The sequence below is a fragment of the Anopheles merus genome, chromosome 2L, assembly GCF_017562075.2.
Source record: "Anopheles merus strain MAF chromosome 2L, AmerM5.1, whole genome shotgun sequence".
Classification (NCBI taxonomy): domain Eukaryota; kingdom Metazoa; phylum Arthropoda; class Insecta; order Diptera; family Culicidae; genus Anopheles; species Anopheles merus.
In genome coordinates this window covers 21,372,644-21,398,232 of record NC_054083.1, presented here as the reverse complement: position 1 = coordinate 21,398,232, position 25,589 = coordinate 21,372,644, and the positions used below count along the sequence as shown (strand labels likewise).

Genomic DNA, 25,589 nt, shown 5'->3' with positions numbered 1-25,589 from the left:
GACCGAGAATCGAGAAACTTCAGATTTTCCTTCTGGTGTGTCGCCTGCTGTCAAATCTGCTCCACAAACGCACACACACGCGCACACACACATACGGACAAACGGGAAACGATATTGGGCTTTTCACCATCGCCAGGGCAAAGAAAAAGATGGACGCCATTGTTGCAGTTTGCTGCTGAACGGGTTGAAAACGACCGGGGGCCTTTTCCTTTCTCCGCGGACCTGTGCTGTGCTGCTTGGTGGCGTTTTTCTTTCGCACTGTGGTCGGACAATGGTTAATGCCGAGTGCGTTGGAAAGTGTGCGTTGGAATCGTTTGCGAACGGAGCTAGTCGCTGCTAGTGGTGCTGTGCGGGTATTTGCGGTGGTCGGGAAGTTTCTGTTTCTGTTACGATTTTGTTAGGAAGAGCGAGAGCGTGCGCGTGCGGGGTGGGAGAAAGGTGTGTGTAGCAGTGAAAGAAAAAAAAAACGGGCGAAAAATCCTGCAAGCCCCCCGACAAAGGGGTCCCGTTTTTTTGGAGTTCCCTGTGTGTGTGTGCGTGTATGCGTAGTTAGTTCATTAATTGTGTGATTGGTTTGTGGTTGGAAATTCGGTAGAGTTGTAGTGAAAATTGTAGCTCACACACAGCTCCAACCACTCCTACGTCAGTCCCCAAAAGAAGCATACTAAAACGTGTGTGTTTCTGTGTGTGTATGCGTGTGTGTGTGTGTGCTGGAAAATTACTTCATCGTTCCTTCGTTGTTTGTCGGCGGTGCTGTGCGTGCGTGCCAGTTGCCCCCGTCGCTGGATAACGCTGGCCATCATCCTCGGATGTATTGCTGCCCGTGAGCTTGAGCCCGCCGTTTGCCAGCCTACACGAGGGACAGTAAAAAGTAAAGCCTTCCCCACGCCTGTCCGCCCGCTGTAGCAGCAGCCGTCAAACAGCAGACACAAACCAGCACGCTACGGAGCACAAAGGGCCTGTGGTTGGTCCTGGTGTGCGCATAGAACACAAGATTTCGGACCGTCCGAGATACCAGAGCGCGTCCAACGGCGACGATGTTGTACACGGGTGGCAGAAGTAGCTGCGGGATACTAGCGTTCACGTTTCTGCTGTTCTTTGCCATCTCGATTACGCGCAGTGCCGATGAGCCGACGACAACAATCAAGTACAACGTGTAAGTAGGCAGTAGACCCAGGCTAGAGTTGTAAAGTAGGCGCAGCGGCTCGTAATACCCGCGTGCTCGGGGCACGTTCTTTTCTTTCCATTCCAGTGTCCAAGCCTGGGCGGCCAAACTGGGCGGTGAGCTGTGGCATTTGGGGGATTTTATAACGAGAAGAAAGGAGGTGGAAGAGGTACGTACGAACTGACTCGCGGTTGTTGTCAGCTGTTTCGCACGTTGGTGAGGGATGAATCTGGTGGCCTGGAGTATCCGTGCCATGGGTATTCCCAATTTATGAGCAATCATACCGATGATGACGAGCGCCAGAGTGGGACGGAGCGACACCGAATCTGACACCTCCTGAGCGTATCGATTTTTAGTGAGTGGAGACGGTGGTGGAGACGCACGCACACGTGCTACTACACCGAATAGGACAAGTAGGCTGTGTGTGTGTACGTACCGTGGCACCGCGGACACCGGACTAGATTCATCCGTTATCTACGTTTGCCGAAGCAACATCTTCTGTGTGGATAATTCATTGTACGATGTTTTCATTATCCCTATTACCTCTCTCTCTTTCTCCCGCAGAGTTTTAAACAAGCGCAGGTAGTTAACAAAAATGGAGCAAAAATCGTGGAAGAGATGGCCAAGGATCTCAAGTACATGATGGATGCGAAAGTGAGCGCCGTGAAGGTAAGGATTTAATACAAAAGCTTCTTAAAAAATTATTCCCTAAAATACGGTTCTCACCAAGTCTACCTCTTATTGATTTTAATTTGTTAAAGTACCAATTTTGAACACTGACAATGGTGACATCAGAGCGCCTAAAAATGGGCCGGCTAAAAGGCTGAAAGGCCATTCAGATGCTTACGTGATGATACTGGTAATTGAAGAAGGGCTTGCGAATAGAGCGAATGGAAATCATTGACTATTGATTTCAATACTGACTGACACTGGACAGTAAAGCTATATGTACTAGTTGTACAATTCAGTTAACTGCAGGCGATGCATATTCGTTTCGAGGTTGATAGTAAACCCATTACGAGAAGTACAGCAATTATTCGATACACGCTACTGTGTGAAATCCAACGTACAAACATGTTTTGAATTGTCACGATAACCGACTTGCTACACCTAAAAACTCTAAAAATACCTAAATGTAATGTTGAAATTATGTGTTTTTGCACACATTTGACTAAAAATGTATTTAAATAGAGAAATAGTGATTAAGAATTGCAAAAAAAGTTAAAAAAAAACTATACCAAATACAAGTACAGCTAGTCAACATTCAAGTTTTTATCAAAACGACGTCAATCATTCCGTTTTGCTTTGAACAGTTTTGGAATGTACGACCAAGTCAAACGTTTTATACAGAAAAGACGAAACCTGATATGGGTTACGCTTTTAGAAAATGGTTCAACAAGTTTATTTAATAAAGAGTTTCCTTGACTGTTTGCTCTGCCTTTAATTTTGAGATTTTTAAGCGCCGCTTCCAACTAATCGTAGAATGCATAAAATAAGACTTTACTGAAAGCATTGTCCCAAGCAGATGAGGTTTCTCCAGGCTTAAGGGAAAGGAAAGTTTCGGATTTTACTTTAGGGAATCGCTAAACACCGTGATCTCGATGTTGAATGGACTGGAAATTGTACTAAAGGGCATTGTTCAGGGCGTTTTCTCCATCAAGTCGACAGTCAGCTTTCAAACGTTGATCTTTAACACTCTGGGCGCTGTGTGGCTCGGTTTGGAATCACAACTTTGTTCGCTCTCTTTCTCTGTGATTGGTCTCTCAGCAACTCTCAGCAGAGCGTATTGCAGCGGGAAGAAAGAGAGAGCGCATATTGTCGAAGCGGCATCGTAAATGACTCTCTTATCTTGTACTGTGTTCTCCGCAGAAAGCTAGTGCAAAATGCCAGCGCCCAGAATGTTAAAACCATATAGAACTTCTGTTCAAATCTCAACGTACCAAAATGCAAAATGCATTGGATTTATGTTTATTTAACATAAATTAAACGGATTTATGTGACTTTGTTAATAATTATTAACGTTAGATTCGATCTGTCGGTGTTATCTACCGTGATTCCCGACAGAGCGCGGTACAAACGTGTAGTGTGGGAAGCATCCAATACCGATCGAGCCGAATATTCCCGATCGCTCAAAGGCTCCCGAACAGCGTGGCTAAGGCAATGACCGAAGGCCACTCTTTCGCGGTAGCCCGAGTCAAGCGATTGATTTTTAGCGTCGCAATAATAAAATAATATAAGACTGCTTAAGAAAACGCTTGTTATTTAATACTTAATACTACTACGGGCGAAAGAAAGAGTGCTGTTGCAACAGTTTGCAACAGACTTATTTATTAAACATATAGACCAATGAGATCGCTAACGGTAATATGGGAGAAAATCTCATCAGCGCCGTTCGTGGAACACAGTCATTTATGGCGCTTCAACGTTCTATTTCTTGCCAATTGTCTATGCTTTGCACACGTAACTGGCCCATGGTTCATGACTATTAGTAGATTAGTGAGTAGATAATTTGCTGTTACATGTCACATAACAATTAATAGCAGAATAGCAATAAATCATGAATCTTCTGTGCCCCTCATACCCCCGTTAGGGTGTTCGTCAATGAGAAAACACTTGTTTTTTAAATTTTCATAATTTTGCTATGCTCTAAATGTCGTTTATTGAACAGCTGTGTGTTCACTTGCAGGTGCACGATTTAAATTTGTTCACAAAATTGACCTATTGACCTCAAAATTGACAGATATGATGCAAGAATAATTCTCAAATACTTGTTCATCATTTTACTTAGATGTTGCTTTATTGAAATACATCATAATTACTTCTATTCTTTAATTATCAGAAGTGACCGGCTTTACATGCTTCCCCCTATTAGTAAAATTCAGCAAGACGAACTTATGTAAAAAATACAAAAATGATTTAAAGAAATATATCTAAAGCCATCAAATTAAAAAAGAATGAGCCCTGCAAATGTGGTAAATATCTAGTATTAAAATTAATTGCTACAAAAAACTTAATTGCAAAAATGAGGCTAAAAACAACAGTTAAAACATCAAATGAATGCTTCTCAATAGTATTTCAATGTGAAATCTTAATAGATAAACAATGACTTTTAAGAAGACTCGAATTTTATAAATTAAAAAGAACATTCCCCCTCAACGACGTTTTTTTACAGAAAATTTCTTGATTTTTGTTCTAAACCCTCCCTTTCCGTGCGTAATTATAACCAAAATAGCATTTAATTGCATATTAAAAGGCGCTTAAACCACTGCTTCCGGTGCTGCGCCGCATTTTCCATGGCACAAGAGTGGCACTTTCGGCGCCGTTCGCACCATTCGTTCGAATCATTCCGCGCAGTCAACAGCCAGCATGCGCTCTAACGTACCGTGGTCATTTAGTTTGCTGCTGCTGCTTCAGCTCTTGCTGTTAGCGTTTCCGGCCCGAGCTGATGTGCTGCGAATGTTCGATGGTGCATCCATTTTGAACGGTTTCGGCGCACGAAGAGTTATCCCGAAGCGGTTTGGCCAGTGCCCCGGTCAGGAGGAGCTGCCCATCTTTATGCCCGACATGCGCATCGGGTCGTACAACCGTACCCACTCGAGCGCAGCCGGCGAGGTGGTGCTGCGCGAAGACTTTCCCAACGGTTGGTCGGTGGAGATAACGGTGAAGCAGTGCGACAACCTGCAGGAACCGGCCAGCTGTCGGACGTTTTTGGGCCCGATCAGCCACAACGATATCTGTGCCTGGCTGGCGGCTAATGAAGCGACGTACGCGAAGCACTACGCCGTAGTCAGCCCGAAGCCGCTGTGCCCGTTCCGGAAGGGTGTGTACAACGTGACCGAGCATGTCATTACCGACGAGCTGAGCAACTATCTGCCTGGGGTTGGAAGCACCTTTTGGGAGATAAAGACGACGGGCAGGGCGAAGAATCGACAGGTGCTGTGCACGGTGGCACAGTTCATCATTCGCCCGAGAAAGCGTTCCTAAGAGGGGTGCTGCAAATGTGACAAGCGCTAAGAAATTGCAATAAAGATCAGTGGCCAGCAAGGAATTTAGAGAAATGAACAGCATATGAAAATGGAATTGAAGCATATTTTTTGTTTGGAAAAACTAATTCACAGCTATATTCGATTGGGTTGCTGCCAATTACACCCACAGTTCGCTTACAGTCATATTCCCTCGTTATAATGGTTATCGGAGCGTTACAATCGTCAGTAATTAAGGGCCAAAGTACTTGTATATATTACCTATTGAAAGCGTTTTTTTGTGTATTCATATCTACTTTTTTTTTAAATAATTATAACAAACTGATTCACTCCAGTAATCACTAATTGTCCACCTTGTATTCACCTTTCCCCGACCGTAGCGCATCATGGATACGGCAGAGAACACTGCCATATCGTTCGACGAGGAGCCGGTGAACCAAAGCTTCCAGTACTACAACGCGAAGCAGATGATCGAGCCGGGCGAAATCATCACCACGCCGATCCCGATGATCGACGAGGACCCGGCCGACATTACCACGCCGATACCGCCGAAGGAGATCGTGCTGACGAAGAAGCGCCACTTCTTCAACGAGGCCGTCAACACGACGGTCAGCTCGGTGCACGTGCCGACGAACGTGTACGACCGGGCGACCGAGGTGATCAAGGCGATCAAGTGGTCCGAGGCGCTCGACTCCATCTTCTACAACAACTACATCGGCGACCCGACGCTGACGTGGCAGTACTTTGGCAGCTCGAGCGGCTTCCTGCGCCAGTTCCCGGCGACCAAGTGGGAACAGGACCCGGTCGACCTGTACGACTGCCGGCTGCGCTCCTGGTACATCGAGGCGGCTAACAGCCCGAAGGACATGCTGATCCTCGTGGACAGCTCCGGCTCGATGACGGGCCAGCGGAAGGACATTGCCAAGCACGTCGTCTCGAACATCCTCGACACGCTCGGACCGAACGACTACGTCAACATTTTCACCTTCTCGGAAGAGGTGGCGGAAGTGGTGCCGTGCTTTCGCGACACGCTCGTGCAGGCCAACATGGGCAACATTCGCGAGCTGAAGCTCGGTATGGACAACATAGAGACCAATGAGATCGCTAACGTTTCAGCCGCCCTCACGAGGGCGTTCGAGCTGCTGGAACAGTTCCGGGAAACCCGCAACGGGGCCCGGTGCAACCAAGCGATCATGTTGGTCTCGGATGGTGTTCCATACAGCTTCGACGAGGTGTTCGAGCAGTTTAATTGGAAGGAGCTTCCGTTCATACCGGTGCGCGTGTTTACGTACCTGATCGGGCGCGAGGTGGCGGACGTGAAGGAGATCAAGGAGATGGCGTGTCGCAATCAGGGTTATTACGTGCATCTCAGTACGATGGCGGAGGTGCGGGAGGAAGTGCTGAACTATATACCGGTCATTGCGCGACCGCTGGTGCTGAACAAGCGCGAACATCCGGTGGTTTGGTCGGAGATATATGCGGACGTTGAGGTAGGCCTGTGGAGAGAGATCGCCTAAAGCTTCCAACGCGCAGTGTTTCCATGTTTGTTTGCTTACTTTTAGGATCCCAAAATGACCGACTGGCTATGGGAGATTAAGGAGCGAGCCGAGCAGAAGGAACGCTTCATCGATTATCGCAAAAATCGGGTGCTTTTCTACTCGCCGGAAGAGCAACATCGGCGCATGATCATGAAGCAACGCATGGTGAGTAGTGTTGGAGCTTAATTTATTGCTGATTGATGCTTAGGTCATAGTACCTAGGAGGTCGACCAACCCTGGACTAGGTCACATCTGAATGTTTTAAAGGAATGGACTCCGGTCTCCATTCAGACGTGATTTATACGGATTTTAAAGCAGCATTCGCCCGCGTTAATCTCTGCTGCTAAACAAATTTAAGTGGTTAGGAATTGGTGTTGACTTTATACAGTGGTTCAGGTCTTACCTCATAGGCCGTACGTACAATGTTACTTTCTCTAATAGTTTTGCAAGTACTTCCAGTGCCCCCAAGATAGCAACCTAGGGCCGCTTTTATTTATTTAATTTATTAATGACTCTCTTCAGCAAGCCATTAACTCCCAAATGCTGTGCTATGCTGACGATATTAAAATTTATAAAGTAATCAACAGTTTAGAAGCTTGCCATTGTCTTCAGATGTCTGTAAACTGTTTCTATAAGTTGTGTGTTCGCAATAATATGACATGCTCTCGATAGACAATTGTTACTGTATTAGTTTTACTCGTAAATTATGTCCATTAAAATATGACTATAAAATCTGTGGAAAAGTGTTAGAAAGACGGTGCAAAGTCTGCGATCTCGGCACCCTGCTCGATCATAAACTAACCTTCCTGTGAACCTTCCTGTAACCTGTGAACAATGCTAATAAGATGCTAGGTTTCGTAATCAGACAAGCAAATGAATTTACTGACCCTATGTGTTTAAAGGCTATGTATGCTGCGATCGTTAGACCTATACTCGAATTCAATAGCGTTACTAGGGATCCAAGTTCTCTTGTATGGATTGATAAAATTGAATCTGTTCATAGACGTTTTACTCGTTTAGCTCTTCGACATCTTCGTTGGCGTGGTGAGATGCCAGATTATCATTCAAGATGCTTGCTACTATGCATTGGAGAAAAGACGTGAAGCAGCCCAATGTTCAATTGTGGCAAAAATTGTACGAGGTGAGATTGATGCTCCATCTTTACTGGGGAACCTGGACATCAATGCACCTGAAAGAAGTATTCGAACTGGTCATTTCTTTCGCTTACCCCGCTCAAGATCACGTTATGCAGATTACGAACCCATTACAGACATGTGTAGGAGCTTCAACAAAAACTACCAACATTTTGACATCAACCTCTCAGTGTAGATTGTTTTAAAATCTGACTTGGGTCAATTACTAGGTCAGATTAGGGTTAGTTTGGTTAAGCTTTGTTAGTTGTAGGAGTAAGTGTTAGGAGTGTTCTTTTGGAAACTGTATCCGTTGAACAATAATGAATAAATAAATAGTTATATAAATAAAATCGGTAAATTGTACTAAGAACTAGGTGTCCAGAGCCCTCTAGCGGAAATTTAGGGATTTTCCTTCTTATATTCTTTTTATTACACCGCCATTTAGCTCTGTTTCTGTATTTTAAAGATTGTTTCGTATGCGTACTTTTTCAGAACCAGGACCCGTACTCGAACACTCAGAAGTACAACTTCATGACGACCGTCTCGGTGCCGGTGTTTGATCGCCGAGAGAATGCGGTAAGTGTAGTATCGTCAAGTAAGCAACAGTCTAGATTTGATTGCAGGTAATGTTACATAGATGTCATCTATGAACAGGAAAGGTAAACTATACTCACATCCAGAAGATAATCATCCATTCCCGCCGTTTGGTTGAGGCAGGGAATCAACTTGATTCCCTTCTTCTGATCGCTTCTGATCGAATTTTACAATTTAAATCACTTTTTGCTTATTATGCCATCCACTTTTTGCTTCGTTCCATCCACATTTTCTCGTCTTTTGTTTAATAATCAGTTTCCAAGCCTTTCTTTACAGTTACACCACCTTTGATTGCTCTTGTTTGTGCTTCTTTTCGTGCAACATTTTGTTGGGTTCCTTACTTTAATTCACTTATTGTAATATTATGACGTTTACCTTTAATGATTTTTCTGTGCCTTTTTACTTCTCACACTCGAACGATGAATCTATGGGGTCTATTGCGTACATAACCCACCGTCGCTTAACGTTATTTGTCCACCCAAATCGAACTCGTTGTCGCTGGGATGATGGTGTATCGCTCTGGATATACTAACCTTACTCATTGAATGTTAACCCAACCCCTACACGTGAAGAACATCACCGAAGATATACTGATGAACGAGGCATACTGGGTGACGATCACTCGCGAGGTACTTACCGATAGGCTTCTCTGTAGCTACAGTCAAACACACACACAACTAGTTCACTGTATTGTACGTGCAAACTCTAGAGATTTGCAGAGACAGAGAGAAAGAGCGAGTTGTATATCGGATACGTTAATGAGTGTTACCAGTTGGCAGTATGCAGATCCAACCCGTATAGTTGATTTGAGGTTCCATCCCTTGTTACTTCTTACATACATTCTTACATTTGAAATATCCCTAGTTGCGTTGTTTGAAAGCAGTTTTACTAGGATCATAAGCGCAGACAGTACTGCGAGTAATTTGTACTTATATATCTACTTAATCTATACATTCCACCTGTCTAGCGTACTGCCGTTGCAGTTGCAGCGAACTGTTAGTCTAGTGTGTATTCGCTAGAGAGTATAGTCACGTTGTTTTCTTCACACCTAGATACTTTAGTACTGTATAATCGAACAGAACCTTAGTTACAGTTTTAAACGGTTACTGGAGTTGACGTTGACTAAATCCATACGCATAGAGCAATAAACTACGAACCTGCTGCATTAAAAAAGAGTAATGTTCTAAAACGGTTGTACTAAACATTAACCACCTAGTGGGAAAACGGTTGAAGCTCTAACAAGTTATAGCTATAGGTATGGTTTAACATTATAATCTTTGAGTAGTTTTCAGTGATCATGTCGTTTCATGCCTGCGTGCTGCGTTTCTATTCTGTATGTGTGCGTGTGCGTGAAAGCGTGCGTAAAGTTTGACCGTTACTAGAGGTAAAGCGTTGAGAATGAGTTTGTCCTTTCGTCCCGATCCTGTCCGTTTTTTTCCAGACCGACAACACCCCTTCCGAACTGCCCCACCATTGCCAGCAGTTTGTGGACTGGACGATCTTCGACTCACACTAGTGTACACTCATTATTGTTTAGTATGCTGTTGAAGTGCTATTAGGTTATTTTTAGTTAATAAATCATCAGTAGTATCATTGGAGTATACACATCAATTTTAATCTAATGCTAATAGATTAAAGCGCCATCTACTCGCGCGTCTAAAAGCTACAATTAAATGACGCGATATAGCACAAGTGGTTACTTTTTGCCGCTATCTTGATGCAAGGTTTTATTTTTTACTTTACAATGAAACTTAATAAATTTTCAATATTTGTTACGATTAGTTTTGTTGCGTTCATAGTTCTTAGTTATTCATATTATGCACTTAGCTGTTTTTATCTTTTATTTCTGTTTCTTATTCATCTTTTTCATATAAATAACACAACTGTCAGCAATATCATTCCCCTCATCCCTTTTTGTCATGCGTGTTACGTTACGGTTCAATTTTATCATAGAATTCAATCTCACATGTAGAACAGTTTTTATTACCATTTTTGAAACGTTTGGGTTTTGTTTACAATTTTCATAGCACTCGATTTATAGAGTTTTTTCTTCACTTTAAAAAAACAATAACAGTTAAAGTATTCATTACATCGTTCATCGTTCGTGGTTTTTTTTTTACCAGCAGTAAACACGTAGTCCCTCTTTTTGAACATCTGAAGAGTGTAGAATGTAGTAGAACCGTGCTAGTATATTCTGAGCAACAACAACAACAAAAGTACTAAAACAATGTAATGTTGCAAATGCTAAACTCACTTTGTTCTGAATCCCACGCAGACGCGGGTGGCCAACATACTCGGTGTGGCTGGAGCCGATGTGCCAATAGCGGAAATTAAAAAATACCTTAAACCTCACCTGGTACGTACGAACGATGCGATATTGAGTACAAAGTTGAAATAAATGCCTATTTTTTCGTCTTCTGTCAGCTTGGTGTAAATGGATACGCCTTCATTGTTACCAACAATGGCTACATCCTCACGCATCCTGACTTCCGTCCAGTTGTAAGTATCGCATTTGGTACATTGCGGCGTTACCCGAAACAGCTGGAAAGTAAATAAACATGCTATATGTTCAATCGCTTTCAGTTTCAAGATATTCTCAAGCCAGCCTACAACACGGTCGACATGATCGAGGTCGAGTTGACCGATGACGACCAAGGGCCACGAGAGTTTAACAACCAACTGCTTAACGTGAGTATCATAACATTATGTTTTTGAAATTCATTATTTATTTTCAATTAAAAAATCTAACAAATAACACTATCCTGGTTGTATTTTTGCTACAGATGCGTGAATCTATCATTAATCAGTCGACTGGAGCCAAGTGGATACGGGTGAAGTACCACTTTGATGAGATGGTATGTAAATTTCCCATATGTACTTCCAACCCTCAATGTTGGCAGTCTAAAACTAAATGGTCTCCCTCGAAAACTGTCCACAGAAACGGGTATCGCGTACGAAGCGCCAGTACTACTGGACACCGATCAAGAACACCCCGTTCACGCTGGTGGTCACGTATCCCGAGACGTACGGACTCAATCGGCTGCAGATACGCACGGAGGACGAGATCCACCGTATTCACGCGAAAGGCAGCAACGTGGCCAGCTTCTTCACCGGCAACAATTGGAAAATCCATCCGGATTGGTAAGTAGCAGTCGTCTCGTGAGGTTCGGCAGAATCTTTCAAGTTACTAATGGCTCTTTGCTTTGCCCCCTCTTCCACAGGGTGTACTGTAAATATTTAAACGAACACCCGAACGAAACGTTCGCCACGCCGGAGCTGGAGCTGAAGCATTTCCTCGAGCGCATGAAGCTCGGTGGCTGGAAGTGGCCGTCAAACCGCACACCGCCCCCACCGGAACATGCCATGTTCTGTAAGTGTGTGTGTGTGTGCTTGTGCTGCCATGTTTTCTGTGTTGATCGCATCCACATCTATTGCTTGGTGGTTGTGATTTCGGGCGTCGCGCTTCGGGCGTCGCGCTCTCTGCTCTGTCGTTTCTAGCCCATTTCGGAATCGATGTCAGTTTTCAGTGTTTCATTTCTGCCGGCTGGTTGTGTTTTTTTTCTTCTTTTTTTTCTCTCTCTCTCTCTGTATATCTGTCTATTTTCGTTGATAGGTTTACGTTTGGTTTCGCTCCGTTCGCTCTCTCTCTCTCTCTCTCTCTCTCTCTCTCTCTCTCTCATGGGTCCTTCATGTGGTCCCATGTAGTCGCTGTTTCGTTTCATTCACTGTTTTATATTTGTGTTAAAGTCCAACCTGAGAAGACATTCATCGTTCAATTTTAACTGAACATTGTCACATTTTCCGCATAACGCATTCATTCATTCCGTGTTCAGTAATTCTATGTCAAAGCGATGTTTCCATATCCCTTCTTAGAATCGTTTAGAAGTAATTTGATGCCTTCCATTCATCTTGGGTGAACTCCACGTCATCCCTTCTGTTATGCGCTCTCAAAAACTGTGTAATATTAAATTGTGCTTTCTTTCTTTCTTTTTTTCTCGGTTCTTTTCTCTTCTCTCTTTCCACACACCTCTTCACGTTTCCGATTCACGGTTTCAATGGAACTCGTGACGCCTCTACTTACCAAAACCACCAACAATCATCATCCGCCATCATCCGTCGGTTTCCTTCGCAACCGCACTCGATGTGTGTGTGTGTGTGCCATTCTACTACTGTGCCTCTGTCGTTGCAAACAACCAAACAAAACCATCCACCATCTTCTACCTGCTTCTGCCCGATCGTGCGATCGTGCGACCTGTAAAACGTACATCTCGTGCGCCAATGCTCCTCACTCGTCTAACTGTGTCATCTGTTTCGAATGCCGTTCGCCTTTTCTGTGCATCCGTGTTGTCCTTTCTTCTGTGTGCCTGTGTGTGTTGTTTGCACCTACTCGACATCTTTCTGTCTGAATTGTGTACTTACACTCACCACGTTGGTATACGCACACCTCAATCCACCTCTCTCTCTCTTTCTCTCGCTCTGTCTTTCGTTTCGATGCACTGTGTCGATTGTTGCCATCGTTTTAACTGTGCTGTGATGTACTGCCAACTGTTCTTTGCTAATGGTTCCAACATATTCAAACATATTATCTTTTTTTGCGTCACTACTATCGTCGACCGTAAAACCCCGTGTGCAGCTAATATAACGGGCAAATTGCCAGATAAGGACTATTATTACTGTGAGTAAAACCGAGCTCGATGCCACCTTGAGCCTGGAACCTGAGTTGAAAAGCACGAATTCACAAGCATTTATTCACACACGTATTGTACACCCAAGCTCCCCTAACAATCATGCAATCAGTTTAGAAACACTGTCAGCCACTATTTTTAAACACTCCTCCGGCATTTCTGGAGTTATTTTGATCTGTTTTGATGATAGTTTGTCACGTATTAGATCTTCCTTCTGGTTAGGATAGGTTTGAAGAATGAATTACATATTTTTTAGCGTTTTTTTTCCTATTAGTTATATTACTGTTAGGGTATTCTAAAGAACTATAAAAATCTTTTCGCAATTTATCAGAGACATTAGATACAATTTAATAACAAATTATCTTAACATTCCTGATTTTGGTGCATTGCAAAATTGTTTAAAAATTATGTTGGGTTGAAGAACTTTCCTACAAAGTACAAGGCGCCTCCATCATCGGTGTGTCCTTCAATAGTGAAAATAAATTAAATAAATAATGCAATGCATTTGCCAATGACAAATTAAACGAAATAACACTTGCACACACACCCTTCTTATCTAATCCAAATGCAATCGATAGATTTCGATGTGTTTTTCTAGCATGCCGTCTATCCGGGTCCTTTCACTAGTGATTCTAGAACCGTGCACCACTTCTCTTGATAGTTGTAATGTTCCCGTTGTTCCCGCTGTGTTCCGTAGTTTCACCTTCCACCTTCACCAAAGACACACACACACACTTTAACTCTTGTTGCACCGTCTCGTTTACACTACCGTACCTTGTCGCCTTCGCTAGGGAGGTCGTTGCCAAAGTTGTGGAATGATAGTTAGCAGCACACGTTTTCTACGGCACTCTCCACGACACACGCCCTCGTGAAAAGCACCTTGTTGTGATGTGATGTACAGTAGTCCAACCTCACCACCGAACTAGATGTGTTTTTTTTAAATCACCTTGTTTTTCTTACCTAAAAGCTGTATCTGCATCTACCTCTTTTCACCGTTTTCCACTCCTTCCGCTGTCGCGTTCTTTCTCTGTTCTGATCCTTTTTTGAACGTTTGTGCATTTTGTGTGAGTGAGTGAGCGCACCATTGTCAGTTTTGTTTTCCACCTCTACTCGAACGCACCCTGTACAGTTCACACAAAGCACATGCAGCAGTGGAGAAGTTTTGGTTTTATTGAGTTCTTGTGTTTTTTTTTTTTTTTTTTCATTTGTTTTGATAATTCACTTCACTGCACTTTCGATCTTCCGTTCCGTTCTTTTACTGAGTCACTGAGTCACACAATTTTATATAGACCTTTCCCCACTATAGCCTTTATCCGTATGTGTATATGTGTGTTTTTTTGTTTTAAATTAAAGTTTTATTTCACTTTGACGCCGTTTGCGACCTTGTTTGCTGTTTGCCAATGTTCACACTGGGCCACTTTTCCCATTTCTCGTTCTACAGGCGATCGCGGTTTGATGCAAGCGCTCGTCTACGACGCAAAGGTAACGGAATGGTTCTCCAAGAACGTTAGCGGGAGCGGCGGAAACAAGGACGAGAAAGGGTAAGTGTTGGAAGCATTGTCATTATTTATCTTGCGTTTTCGGTTGTACAGCTTACAGCCAACTGTATTTAGATATCCTTTTTTAATGATACTTTTGTGTTGTTTTATTTTTGCTTCTGTTTTTCTTTTCGCTCTGTCGAAAGCGTCATTTGATTTAGTATTTTTGTTTTAAAGTATTTATTGCTTACTTTATTACACAGTGTAATAAAAACCAACACCAAATATATAACATATTAACGCACAAATTCTTTTTTCCTCCCATTTTCCTCGTTTACTTTTGAACATTTCTCTCATCTGCACTAACATTAATCATTCCCCCGTAACAAAACGAAACCATTTCCGCTACGATTGTTGGGTAAAATAATGTATATGCTCGTTGTGTGTACAAACAAATCAAATCAAAAATATTCATCCTTATTTTCATCCCCATTTGTCGCTACTAATTATTACTATTTGATGCACCGGATGCTTCTCTTGCTGCTATCGAATATATATATGTATATATATATATATATATATATATATATATATATATATATATATATATATATATATATATATATATATATATATATATATATATATATATATATATATATATATATATATATATATATATATATATATATATATATATATATATATATATATATATATATAAACAACAAAACACCCCATCCATCCCTGCTTCTGCCACACATACCCTTTCTTGTACAATTGCCTTCATTTAACGTTCGAACGGAACAGTCCAAGTCCTATCGCTGTATTGATGGGTTTGCTGCCAAGGTAATTTAAGGGATCAGATTGAAAGGCAGTATAGTATGCAGGCTGCGAGCAAAGAGAAGATGATACATTATGGAGATGATTTTTACTGGGATTTGCAAGCAGTTTGTAATTAAAAATTTGCGTTGCTTATTAGAAAAATAGTGTTGACAATTGGTTGACTTAAAAAAACATGTAAACATAATTTAAAATTTCTAATAAGCATCGTAAAACGTGTAACTACTTTCAGAGGATATACTTCACATATGCAAAACAGTCTTTGGTAGCCTTTTTTGGTTATGTTTTTACCAGAATATTAATATGTCATTTTCCCTCCTTGTAGGAACGAGTTTAAGCAGCGCTTTGGCATCACCGTCTCCTTTCTGGCAACGCACTCAGGGCTAACGCGATGGCAGGAGTACGCCACCGGGGCTGACGAATCGAAACAAGCCGAGTAAGAAACGGTGTCATTCTCACCCATATCAAAAATATGACTAATAATCTATTATTCCCCCTTGTTATGTTTCAGACCCGATTTTAGCGAAACGCACAACCGAGCGATCGACGAGGTGTGGTACAAGCGGGCGGTAGAGCTGTACTACAGCAACCGCAACCGGAAGGGTGCGGACGGTGAGAACGGCAAGGACGATAGCGACCGGAACAGCTTCGTCTACTCGGTACCGTTCGATGCGGGCAATCGGAACGACACGCTCGTTACCGCCAGCCATGCGATTTTCCACGCGGACGGGGCGCGCGAAGCGCCGGTCGCGGTGGTCGGCTTCCAGTTTCACCACTCGGCGCTGTACACGCTGTTCAAGAACATTACCAGCCAGTGCGGCCACGGGGATCCGCGGTGCGAGAAGACCTGCTTCACCGGCGACTACCAGTGCTACGTGATCGACAACAACGGGTTCGTGGTCATCAGCGAGCAGCTGCAGGAGACGGGCGCCTTCTTCGGCGAGGTGAAGCCCGCCTTCATGCAGCGCCTGCTGGACGACAGCATCTTTCGCAATGTGACCGTGTACGACTACCAGGCGGTGTGCTTCATGGCGAAGGGTTCGATCAATCTCGGCACGGTACTGCAGACGCCGCTGCGATTGCTCTGGTGGCTGCTGACCAACACGTTCTCGTACCTGGTGTGGGTGGTGATGCAGCTGTTTCTCAGCCTGGCACGGGCGTACGATGAAAGTAAGTGTTACCGGTGAAGTGAGGTGTGATATGCAGTGCTGAGAAATGTCATGAGCGTCACGAGATGTTCACCAACGAAAACACTGAACATATCCGTGGTAGCTTGATGCTCATTGCTGATACTCAATGAAAGTGCGTCATGACATGTCGGCACGACATGCGAGTGCCTGAGTCAAACGTGAAACTCTAAGCTGAATTATATGCTGGCGCAAGCATAATCATGATTTTTTCTGGCTGTGAACAGTACTGCCACTGTTAAATGCCACTGTTTCAGTCACCAACACTCATCTCAAATCAAGCTCAAATCAACTCACGTACACAACTGAGATGATCAGAGATGAGACTCAAACAGTTGGAAGATCAATCACATGCTTGGTGACATTTTGATAAGCACCCAACTCTTGGTCTCTCACTTGGTCATGACATTTTCTATCGGTGATAATCACGATAATTGGGGCTGGTCTGGTGGTGCAGTCGTCAACTCGTACGACGTAACAACATGCCCGTGATGGGTTCAATCCCCAAATAGACCGCGCCGCCATACGTAGAATTGACTATCCTGCTATGGTAACAATAAGTCACTGAAAGCCAAGCTCACTTCACTAGTGGGTACTGGCAGGCCTTGACCGACAGCGGTTGTTGTGCCAAAGAAGAAGAAAACAATCACGAACATTCTTGGAATATTTTGACGTGTGGTCCCAAGCAACAAAATAAGCATGCTTTCTCACACTGTCTCTTGGATTGTCAGTTGGGTCAAATAGTGCGAGAAAATATGTTTATTATGTCTCTTGGAACCACTCGCAGACACCGCATATATTACATGACCATCGCATTGATCACCGACACAAAATGTCGCGACTGACCAAGTGACTGACAAAGAGTTGGTTGCACCAAATGTCACAAACTGTTTGAGTTTAACCTCTGATCATCACAATAGAGCTCGTGACGCTGATTTTGCTTCAGCTGGAATTTGTCATGACTATGTCAGTATAATTTTGCAGAACTGATCACAGTAAAAAAAAGTCATGACATAGTGATTGACCAAGCGATGGTCGCAAAAATGTCATGAAGCATGTATTGGCCACACCAAACGTTTTGAATATTACGTCTGGACATCATGAAATGAGTACGTGACGCTGACATGGATTTTGTTTCGGTCAGATTGTTTTATTGATTTATTTATTTTATTATTGACATTGACAGTGACATTTTGCAGTGATGGTGATGTGCAGCCGCTCATGATGTTTCGTTTTTTATTTATTTCTACGCAGTGTACGACACCGGAGCGTATGACGTGGTGCCCGAGCTAGGCGATCTCGACGATCCAACGCTGAACCGGTACAAGGAGCCCGAGTTTAACAAGGTGCTGATCAACCGTACCCGTCCCGAGCCGTGCGATCACGTGATCACGCTGTACGAGCTGAACATGGACGTCGATCCGTCGGTGTACACGAAGGAGGCCCATCAGTGCGAACGGTATGTAGTAACGCCCGGTCTTTAGCCACAGCAACAGCCAGGCTCACCTGTACTCCTGTCCTATTTATTCGCAGTCCCTACGTGGTGCTGCCGATTCCGTCCAGCAATCTGCTGCTGCTCGTGCTGGACACGCTCTGCCCACTGCCCACCCACGTGCCACAGCTATCGACGTGGCCGGTGGAGCACGATTACAATGCTTCGCTCGCCTGCCACAAAGCCCGGAGCGATCCGCTGCCACGCCGAAGGCCGCTCACCTGCATCAACAAGCACGCGAATGTAAGTAGCGGTGTTGGGCGGGGTTGGTTGGGAGTTGAAAAACTAATTCTCCATTGCTTCATTTGCAGGAAAGTGTGATTGAGCTGTGCGGTGACGGTAGCATACCGAGGCTAAATGTTGCTTTGCTGCTTGCCCTGCTAGCGTTCGGCCAGTGCATCGGGCGGCGGTACACTGCCGGCGCCCTCTTCGCTTACCTCTGAGACGCGTATTCGTGAGCGCGTACTGCCCAATAGCGTTCCCTTTTTCCCGGTTCGGGTTTCCTTTCCACCGTACAGACGGTGTAGCGACGGAGCGACCGGGTGAAGCAATTCGTATACAGGAAGAACCGCATACTACAAAAAAAAAAACAAATCAACGGGTCAGGCGACAAACCAGCAAACGGGAACGTGGTTGTAGGGTTGGGAAGGGAGAGACATTATTGTGAGGATATGCGAGGAGAATGGGTTGATTGTTCTGTTTATGGAAGATTGTGTGTTACATTCCTTGGGATTTTATTAGTGGTTTACTCTAGTTTCAATCTATTCATTCCAACTTTTATACTATCAACTGTTATACGAACTCATCGTTAGTAGCTGCTCTAGTGTCAATTTGTTAGTACAGTTTTCGTTTCGAGTACACTTAACGGCAAGATGTCGATGTCCTCATGACAATTTATAATCTATTCTTTCGTGATCGTGTAACACACTCGGGTAGAGAAAATCGTTTGAGCGTGAACAACTTTATAGCACAATGCATAGTCGCAACCAATCGGTTTAAATCATTTATGTTACCATTTTAGGGAAAAAACACGAAGAGATTTTGTTGTGAAACTATCGAAAGGACAGTTAGCCAAAGAATTTATTAAAGCTGCAGAAGGAAGCCGGTGGTTCCCGGTTTGTTGGTTTCGGCGCGCTCCCGTTCATTGAACCAAGAATGTACTTTAGTAAAAAAGAAACTCAAAACCAAGCGAAAACACCCATACCCACAAGGAAACCCCTTTAAAACCGGATCAAAATGTAGAATCGAAACGAAAAGAAAAGAGATGTAAAACTACATATAAGGTTAAAAACAACAAACACACACACACACGACAGGCATTGAATTTTTGTCGTAATCCGTTTTGCTTTTCTCTTTCTACAAATCGCAGGCAACAGTACTCGAAAACGGGACAGCGAATGGGGCAAAACTCATTGTTACAGAGAACACAGAACTTGTAGAAACAAATGAGAGGTGAACTCACGAAAAACAAAAATCATACAACAATTTACTATTGCAGGATAAACAGGTTTGTGCTACCATTTTGACCAAAAATGGCGCCACACGTTTGCTCTTTGTAACGATTCCTATACGAAATGTCACAGCACAGTTTCTTATCACTTTCTAACGAACGATTCGTGACACGACGATTGCTTTATCCATTCTGTTATTACTGCTAGATGTAAGGTGGCGAAAGAGCGAGGTAGAAAATCAGATAGATCATGAGAATAGAATTTGTTAAACAGAGGTCTTGATTCAGTTAGTTGTTGAGATTGTTTTTATTGCTCTCCATTCCTTACTACTAGTCCGCCGTTCGGTTACTAAGTGGTTTTATGGCTGCATAATTGATGGGCACCGGATCGATCCCACGCGCTCCATTACGATCGCATCGAACCGTCGACAGGGCGAACAGCGGAGTTGAATATATCTAGTTACGAATTTGCTATTAATACTACTTACCATAAATACTTACAATTTATCTACTTGAAGCATACCAACAACAAAAACATGCCGAACAACCCGCTCCTGTGTCTGCCCGGCCCACACGGAACGGAAAGGGCAGAGAGCAGCATAGCGGTCACACTTTTTTACGTTATTTCTAGTGAAGAATTTTATTCAACTACAGTAACAATCGCTTTTCATGCTCGCATACTCCAGCAGAAGCGAACTTTCCCGCCCCGGAGACGGGACTGACCCGGCGGCGGTTGTTGGCTCCCCACGTGTACAGTGTCACTATCTGTTTTCCTCTGCCTTCCTCATCCGCCATTCGCCTGCAATTTTGTGCGTAACGAAAGCATTTACCGTAAATAATTGTAAAATCGAACACACACACACACAACCATGCGAAGAACGTACGCCATCTTCGTGCCATAAACGAGCTACATTTACTAAACATAAAAAGAAACCAGGCAGGGGTAATGCTTTCCTTGCCCGTGAGCCTGTTTTGCCCGTCAGCCTATTGAACCATGCCTACGTAAGAGAGCCTACCTCTCCAAGTTGTTGTGAGGTGGAGGAGGTGCTAATGCGAAGGAAAATGAATACAAACAAAGAAACAGACGCAGAAGGATACCAAAAGTATCCGTTAATACATTATCCTTTTTGCCTAGACAAAGCCATGCAGGAGGTTGTACCAGTAAGAAGGGAGTGTTTGGTTTGTTTTCTTAGCAATTGTAAACTAATCACCAAACCGAACAAGAGGCGGAAAAACAGAAAAGAAAGAAAGAGGAAAAATTTGCTTTGACTGTTGATAACGTAAAGAAAAGATAAAAGAGCGTATAAAAGAGCGATGTTGAAGCTGATTCTTTTTGATAGTAGCAAATGGCACTAGGATAACCATATTGGGAAAGTGATATGGTAAATGAAATTAAAACAAAAAAGTTGGTCATCAGAACAACAAACAAAAAATTAACAAAAAAAAACAACAAACAAGAAAACTCTTTACAATGTCCGCTATTACTATCGCAATGCAGATCGAAGATCACCGGCTAGAGGACCCGGCATTAGGAAGGTCGCAAGCAGACGGCTAGCTTAGTGAATCCAAACAAAACAAAAAATCCATCAACATTTGATATTGTTTCCTAGTTTTGTCGAGCGTATTGCGGTGTGGGAGAACCAATCGAACCAACCAACTCCTCTGCTGCTACCGCAGAAAGCAAAGTTAATTGCATTTTTCTCTCAAAGACACACATATACACAAATTTCTCCCCACACAAAACTTACACACGACAAATCCAGACATACACACATACACGCAGAATGTGTTGTATAGTAAAGAAAGAGAGTGAAAGAGATAAAAGAACGTTTAGAACAAAAAAAATAATGAAATGTTCCCATACTGCTATCATAATAGCTTAAAAGAAAAAGAAAATGAACACATAAAAGGAAACAACTTAAAATACAAAATCACACTTGACAAAATGACACTGAACAAACAACAAATACCACAAACAAACACACACACACATCTATTGGCAGCAGAACGTGAAAGAAAAAAACAAAACTAGTAAAAACGAGAACAAGAAAACAACAACTAAAGAACACTTTTGCTCGCGCGTGTTGGTTGGGCGGGAAATCATCATAAAAGAAAATCCATTTCGGTTCGGTTTTTTTCAAATGCAATTTTTTGGTAATAAAATAAATCTGTGATAAACACAAAAAAAAACTGCGCCTTATTGCTCGTGGACGATGTGTTAGAGGATCACTAGTATTTGTTGGATTATTATCTTTTTTGTTTATTAATTTATTGATGTTCATAAATGGTCATAAATCGAGAGATCGGATCAGCAGGGTTACAATTTCGTTCGTGAAAATATTCTAGTCATATTGTGATTTGTCAGACCGTCCAAAGGAATACCAAGGGTTCGTGATCGGATACGGGACCGGTATAGGTTCAAGATCAGTACTGGGACCGGTATGAGTCCAATACAAGGTTTCCCACGATTTATTAAATTTAGTTCCCATGATTTTTTGGTACGTTCCCAGGATTTTTTGATCGTATCCCATAGATTTTTGGTTCGTTCCCATAATTTATTGGTTTTTACCGATTGGATATCAATATAATTGGACCAAAAAATTCTGGAAAACGGCCAAAAAATCGTAAGAACGCACCAAAAATATCGGAATCCACCAAAAATTGATGAGAACCAACCAATAAATCGTGGGAAATCCTGTAACGCTTCCAGGACCGTGATGAGTTCATTATTGGTTCCAGGACCGGTAAGAGGTAAATATCAGTTCCAGGACCAGTATGAGTTCGTGATTGGCTTCAGGAACGGTATGGGTTTACTATCAGTACCAGACCGGATATAGGTTCGATTCGGTTATAGGTCAATGGGTCGTCATAAGCTCCTGATTTGAATTGGGTTTGGACGTTGTTTAAATGTATGCTTTGTCTGTTCAATTCGGGTCAAAATTTTTCAACTACAACATCATTGACTTACTTACCCGGGGCTACAAACGGTTTGCAGTCCTAGCCTGGAGTCAGTAATGTGCGAAACCGCTTACGCCTTCGTCTGACAATCCGTTATCCCGGCCTTACAGGCGGACGCCTCCACGATATCTTGCCACCTCAATTAAGACCTACCACGCCGAGCTTGATACGCTGCACGGCAGTGAGGTCGCCGTACATCTCGTATAGCTCGTCGTTATTACGGCTCCTCCATCGTCCTTCCCCACATACGGGGCCAAATATCCTTCTGAGCATATTCCCCTCAAACGCGGCCAAGAGGGTTTCTTCAAAATTTGAACAGTGTCCATATCTCAGAGGCGTATGTGAGTATCGGTACTATATAAGTACTATATAATCCCAGCTTCGTCCGTCGCGTCAAGTTCTTTGAGGTGAACTGCTATCTCAGACTGTAGGATGAACAGTTGGCAGCCAGCGTCCTTACTCGCAACTCAACTACCATGCTATTGCCGAAACTGACCCTTGAACCGACAGAGGTGAATTCTGGGACGACTTCAAAAGTACGTTCACCTATCTGTACGACTTGCCTACGTAGTTTTGGATTTGTTATTGGTAGGTTCGCTGATGTTGCCACCATCAGTTTGGCCTTTGCCTCGTTTGTCTGCAGTCCGAGGTTCGCCGCCGCCTGCTTGATCCCTGCTGCAGATTGCAGAGCAATGATGTCTATATCATCAGCGTATGCCAGGATCTGGGATGACTTATAGAAGATGATTCCTGAAGTCTCCACCCACGAGTCCTGCATTGCACCTCTAGCGCCACGTTGAATAGCAGACAGACACACGGCCAGTGCTGCAAAATGTCATGAGTATCACGAGATTTTCACCAACGAAAACAATTAACATATCCATGGTAGCTTGATGCTCATTGCTGATAGTCAATAAAAGTGCGTCATGATATGCAGAACACGACATGTGAATACTTGAGTCCAACGCGATACTCTGACTGACAAGCTTAACTTAATGCCGGCGCAAGCATAATCTTGATTTTTTTCTGGCTGTGAACAGTGCTGCCAAATGCCACTGTTTCTGTCATCAACACTCATGACTGAAACGAAGCTCAAATCAGATCACGTACACAACTGAGATGATCAGTGACTATACTCAAACAGTTGAAGAATCAATCACATGCTTGGTGACGTTTAGTTTAGCACCCAACTTTTGGTCACTCACTTGGTCACGACATTGTTGTCGGCGATAATCGCGACATTCTTGGAATATACTTGGCGCGTGCGCTCTAGCAACAAAATGAGCATGCTATCTCGCTCTGTCTGTTTGATCATTCGTCGGGTCAAACAGAGCAAGAAAACTTACTCATTATGTTTCTTGAAACCAGTGGCAAGCACCCTATATCTCCTATGACCATAGCGATGATTACCGACAGAAAATGTCACGACCAAGTGACTGACAAAGAGTTGGTTGCACAAAAAGTCACCAAGCATGCGATGGTCGCACCAACTGTTTGAGGCTCGCCTCAGATCTTCGCAGTAGAGCTCGTGACGCTGAGATGATATTGTTTCAGCCAGCATTTGTCATGCATATGTCAGTGACATTTTGCAAGATTGATCACAGCAAAAAAAAGTAGTGATATAGTGACTGACCAAGCGATGGTCGCAAACATGTCACGAACATGTATTAGTCACACCAATCGTTCTGAGTATCACCTCTGATTATCACAATTGAGTACGTGACGTGATATGGATTTTGTTTCAGTCAGATTTTTAATGACATTGATAGTGACATTTTGCAGCACTGACGTTGGTCATACTCATTCTAACTAGCCTTATTAATTTGGTCGGGATTCCAAAAGAGCTCATAGCGTCATCCAGTTTTACCCTGGCTATGCTATCATATGCGGCTTTAAAGTCAATGGTACGTGTTGTGTCTGTATTCTGCCATCTTGGCGAAGATCTGCCGCATGGTGAAGATCTGGTCAGTGGTTGATAAGTCGACTGTACACCGTAATTGTCAGTAAAACAATTGATGGTACACCTATGTTGAAATGGTCAAAAGTAACACATATCAGATCATAATTATGTGTTTTAATGCGATTTATGAGCTACTGTCCTCAAAAGGAATGAATGGTGAATTGTTGAAAGTAGTATATTCTGGAACAATTTTATGGAAAAAAAGTTGTAGGCACGATTTATAATAACATAAATCATTTCAAACCGTGTTCCAAACCAACCATTCAAAGCTTTTAAGCATAAAAAAGTAAAAAATTAATTTGTAAAGCCCGGGGGACATTGTCCGTACTCGCTAGTGTAATTTCGATTTTCACTAGCGCATCTGGCGGCAGCTGGTGGAAGCTTTTTTTGGTCATCGAGGGAATGATCGTGCCGAATCTCAAGTTTAAGTAGTTTATCACCGTTTTTTCTTGCGAAAAAGAATGCAATGCGTGCAGACATGTGTATCTACCTTTGACAAAATTTTTCTCGTCCGAATTTAGTAAAAAACATGGAAAAATATCATATTTTCTGAAGCGGCTCCAAATTGTTTGGCAAAATGCCTCGGTCAGCCGCCGCCAGTTGTGGCAGTGAAAATCGAAATTACACTAGCGAGAACGGACAATGTACCCTTAACAATGCCTTAACAAATTAAAATATAAATCATAACAAATGAAAATAACACGCTCAAAAGTGATCTGTTCTGTCCGGACTGTCAACGATCCTGTCTTGCTAGAACGATCTTTCGATCGTGTTCTGCACCGCACCTCACCGCACCGCACACATACCTCTAGAAGCACAGTAAAAACTGCCATTACGAGCTGTATTGGTACAGCGGTATAGTGGCTGGCAGCAATTCCTACTGTATAATTAAATTTGCACAACTTTTTTTAAAATATAATATTAAAATATAGTAGAAAACAGTCCATGAATCGTGAAAAAAAACAACACAAAATTTTGGAAAACATCACAAAACCCCTGGGAAAGCCGGTTTACATAACTGGTCTAGCGCTCAACATGTTAACGGGTAAGTTAACACTTCGTTTTCGTTCGTTTTTGTGCTTTGATTTATTCTTCTACAGAAATCTAAATAAACACAAAGTTG

General features: G+C 43.0%; 1 protein-coding gene across 6 annotated transcripts; it reads left to right on the top strand.

Annotated features, from left to right (window-relative positions):
* Positions 1–62: 62 nt before the first annotated feature.
* On the top strand, positions 63–21,002 carry LOC121592529 (voltage-dependent calcium channel subunit alpha-2/delta-3). 6 transcript variants are annotated; one of them, XM_041914035.1, is made up of 21 exons: positions 63–1,156; positions 1,253–1,334; positions 1,730–1,834; positions 5,529–6,638; positions 6,711–6,851; positions 8,312–8,395; positions 8,986–9,042; positions 10,689–10,769; positions 10,838–10,912; positions 10,997–11,101; positions 11,197–11,268; positions 11,352–11,554; positions 11,635–11,783; positions 13,047–13,088; positions 14,540–14,639; positions 15,387–15,425; positions 15,745–15,855; positions 15,931–16,589; positions 17,861–18,065; positions 18,140–18,341; positions 18,410–21,002. In XM_041914035.1, the coding sequence occupies exons 1-21, from the start codon at positions 1,038–1,040 to the stop codon at positions 18,539–18,541; spliced, it is 3,873 nt and encodes a 1,290-aa protein (XP_041769969.1). In that variant the 5' UTR covers positions 63–1,037; the 3' UTR covers positions 18,542–21,002. The 6 variants fall into 6 exon arrangements, with proteins under 6 accessions (XP_041769969.1, XP_041769972.1, XP_041769971.1 ...); XM_041914038.1 differs by lacking the exon at positions 8,986–9,042; XM_041914037.1 differs by lacking the exon at positions 13,047–13,088.
* The last annotated feature ends 4,587 nt before the right edge of the window (positions 21,003–25,589 follow it).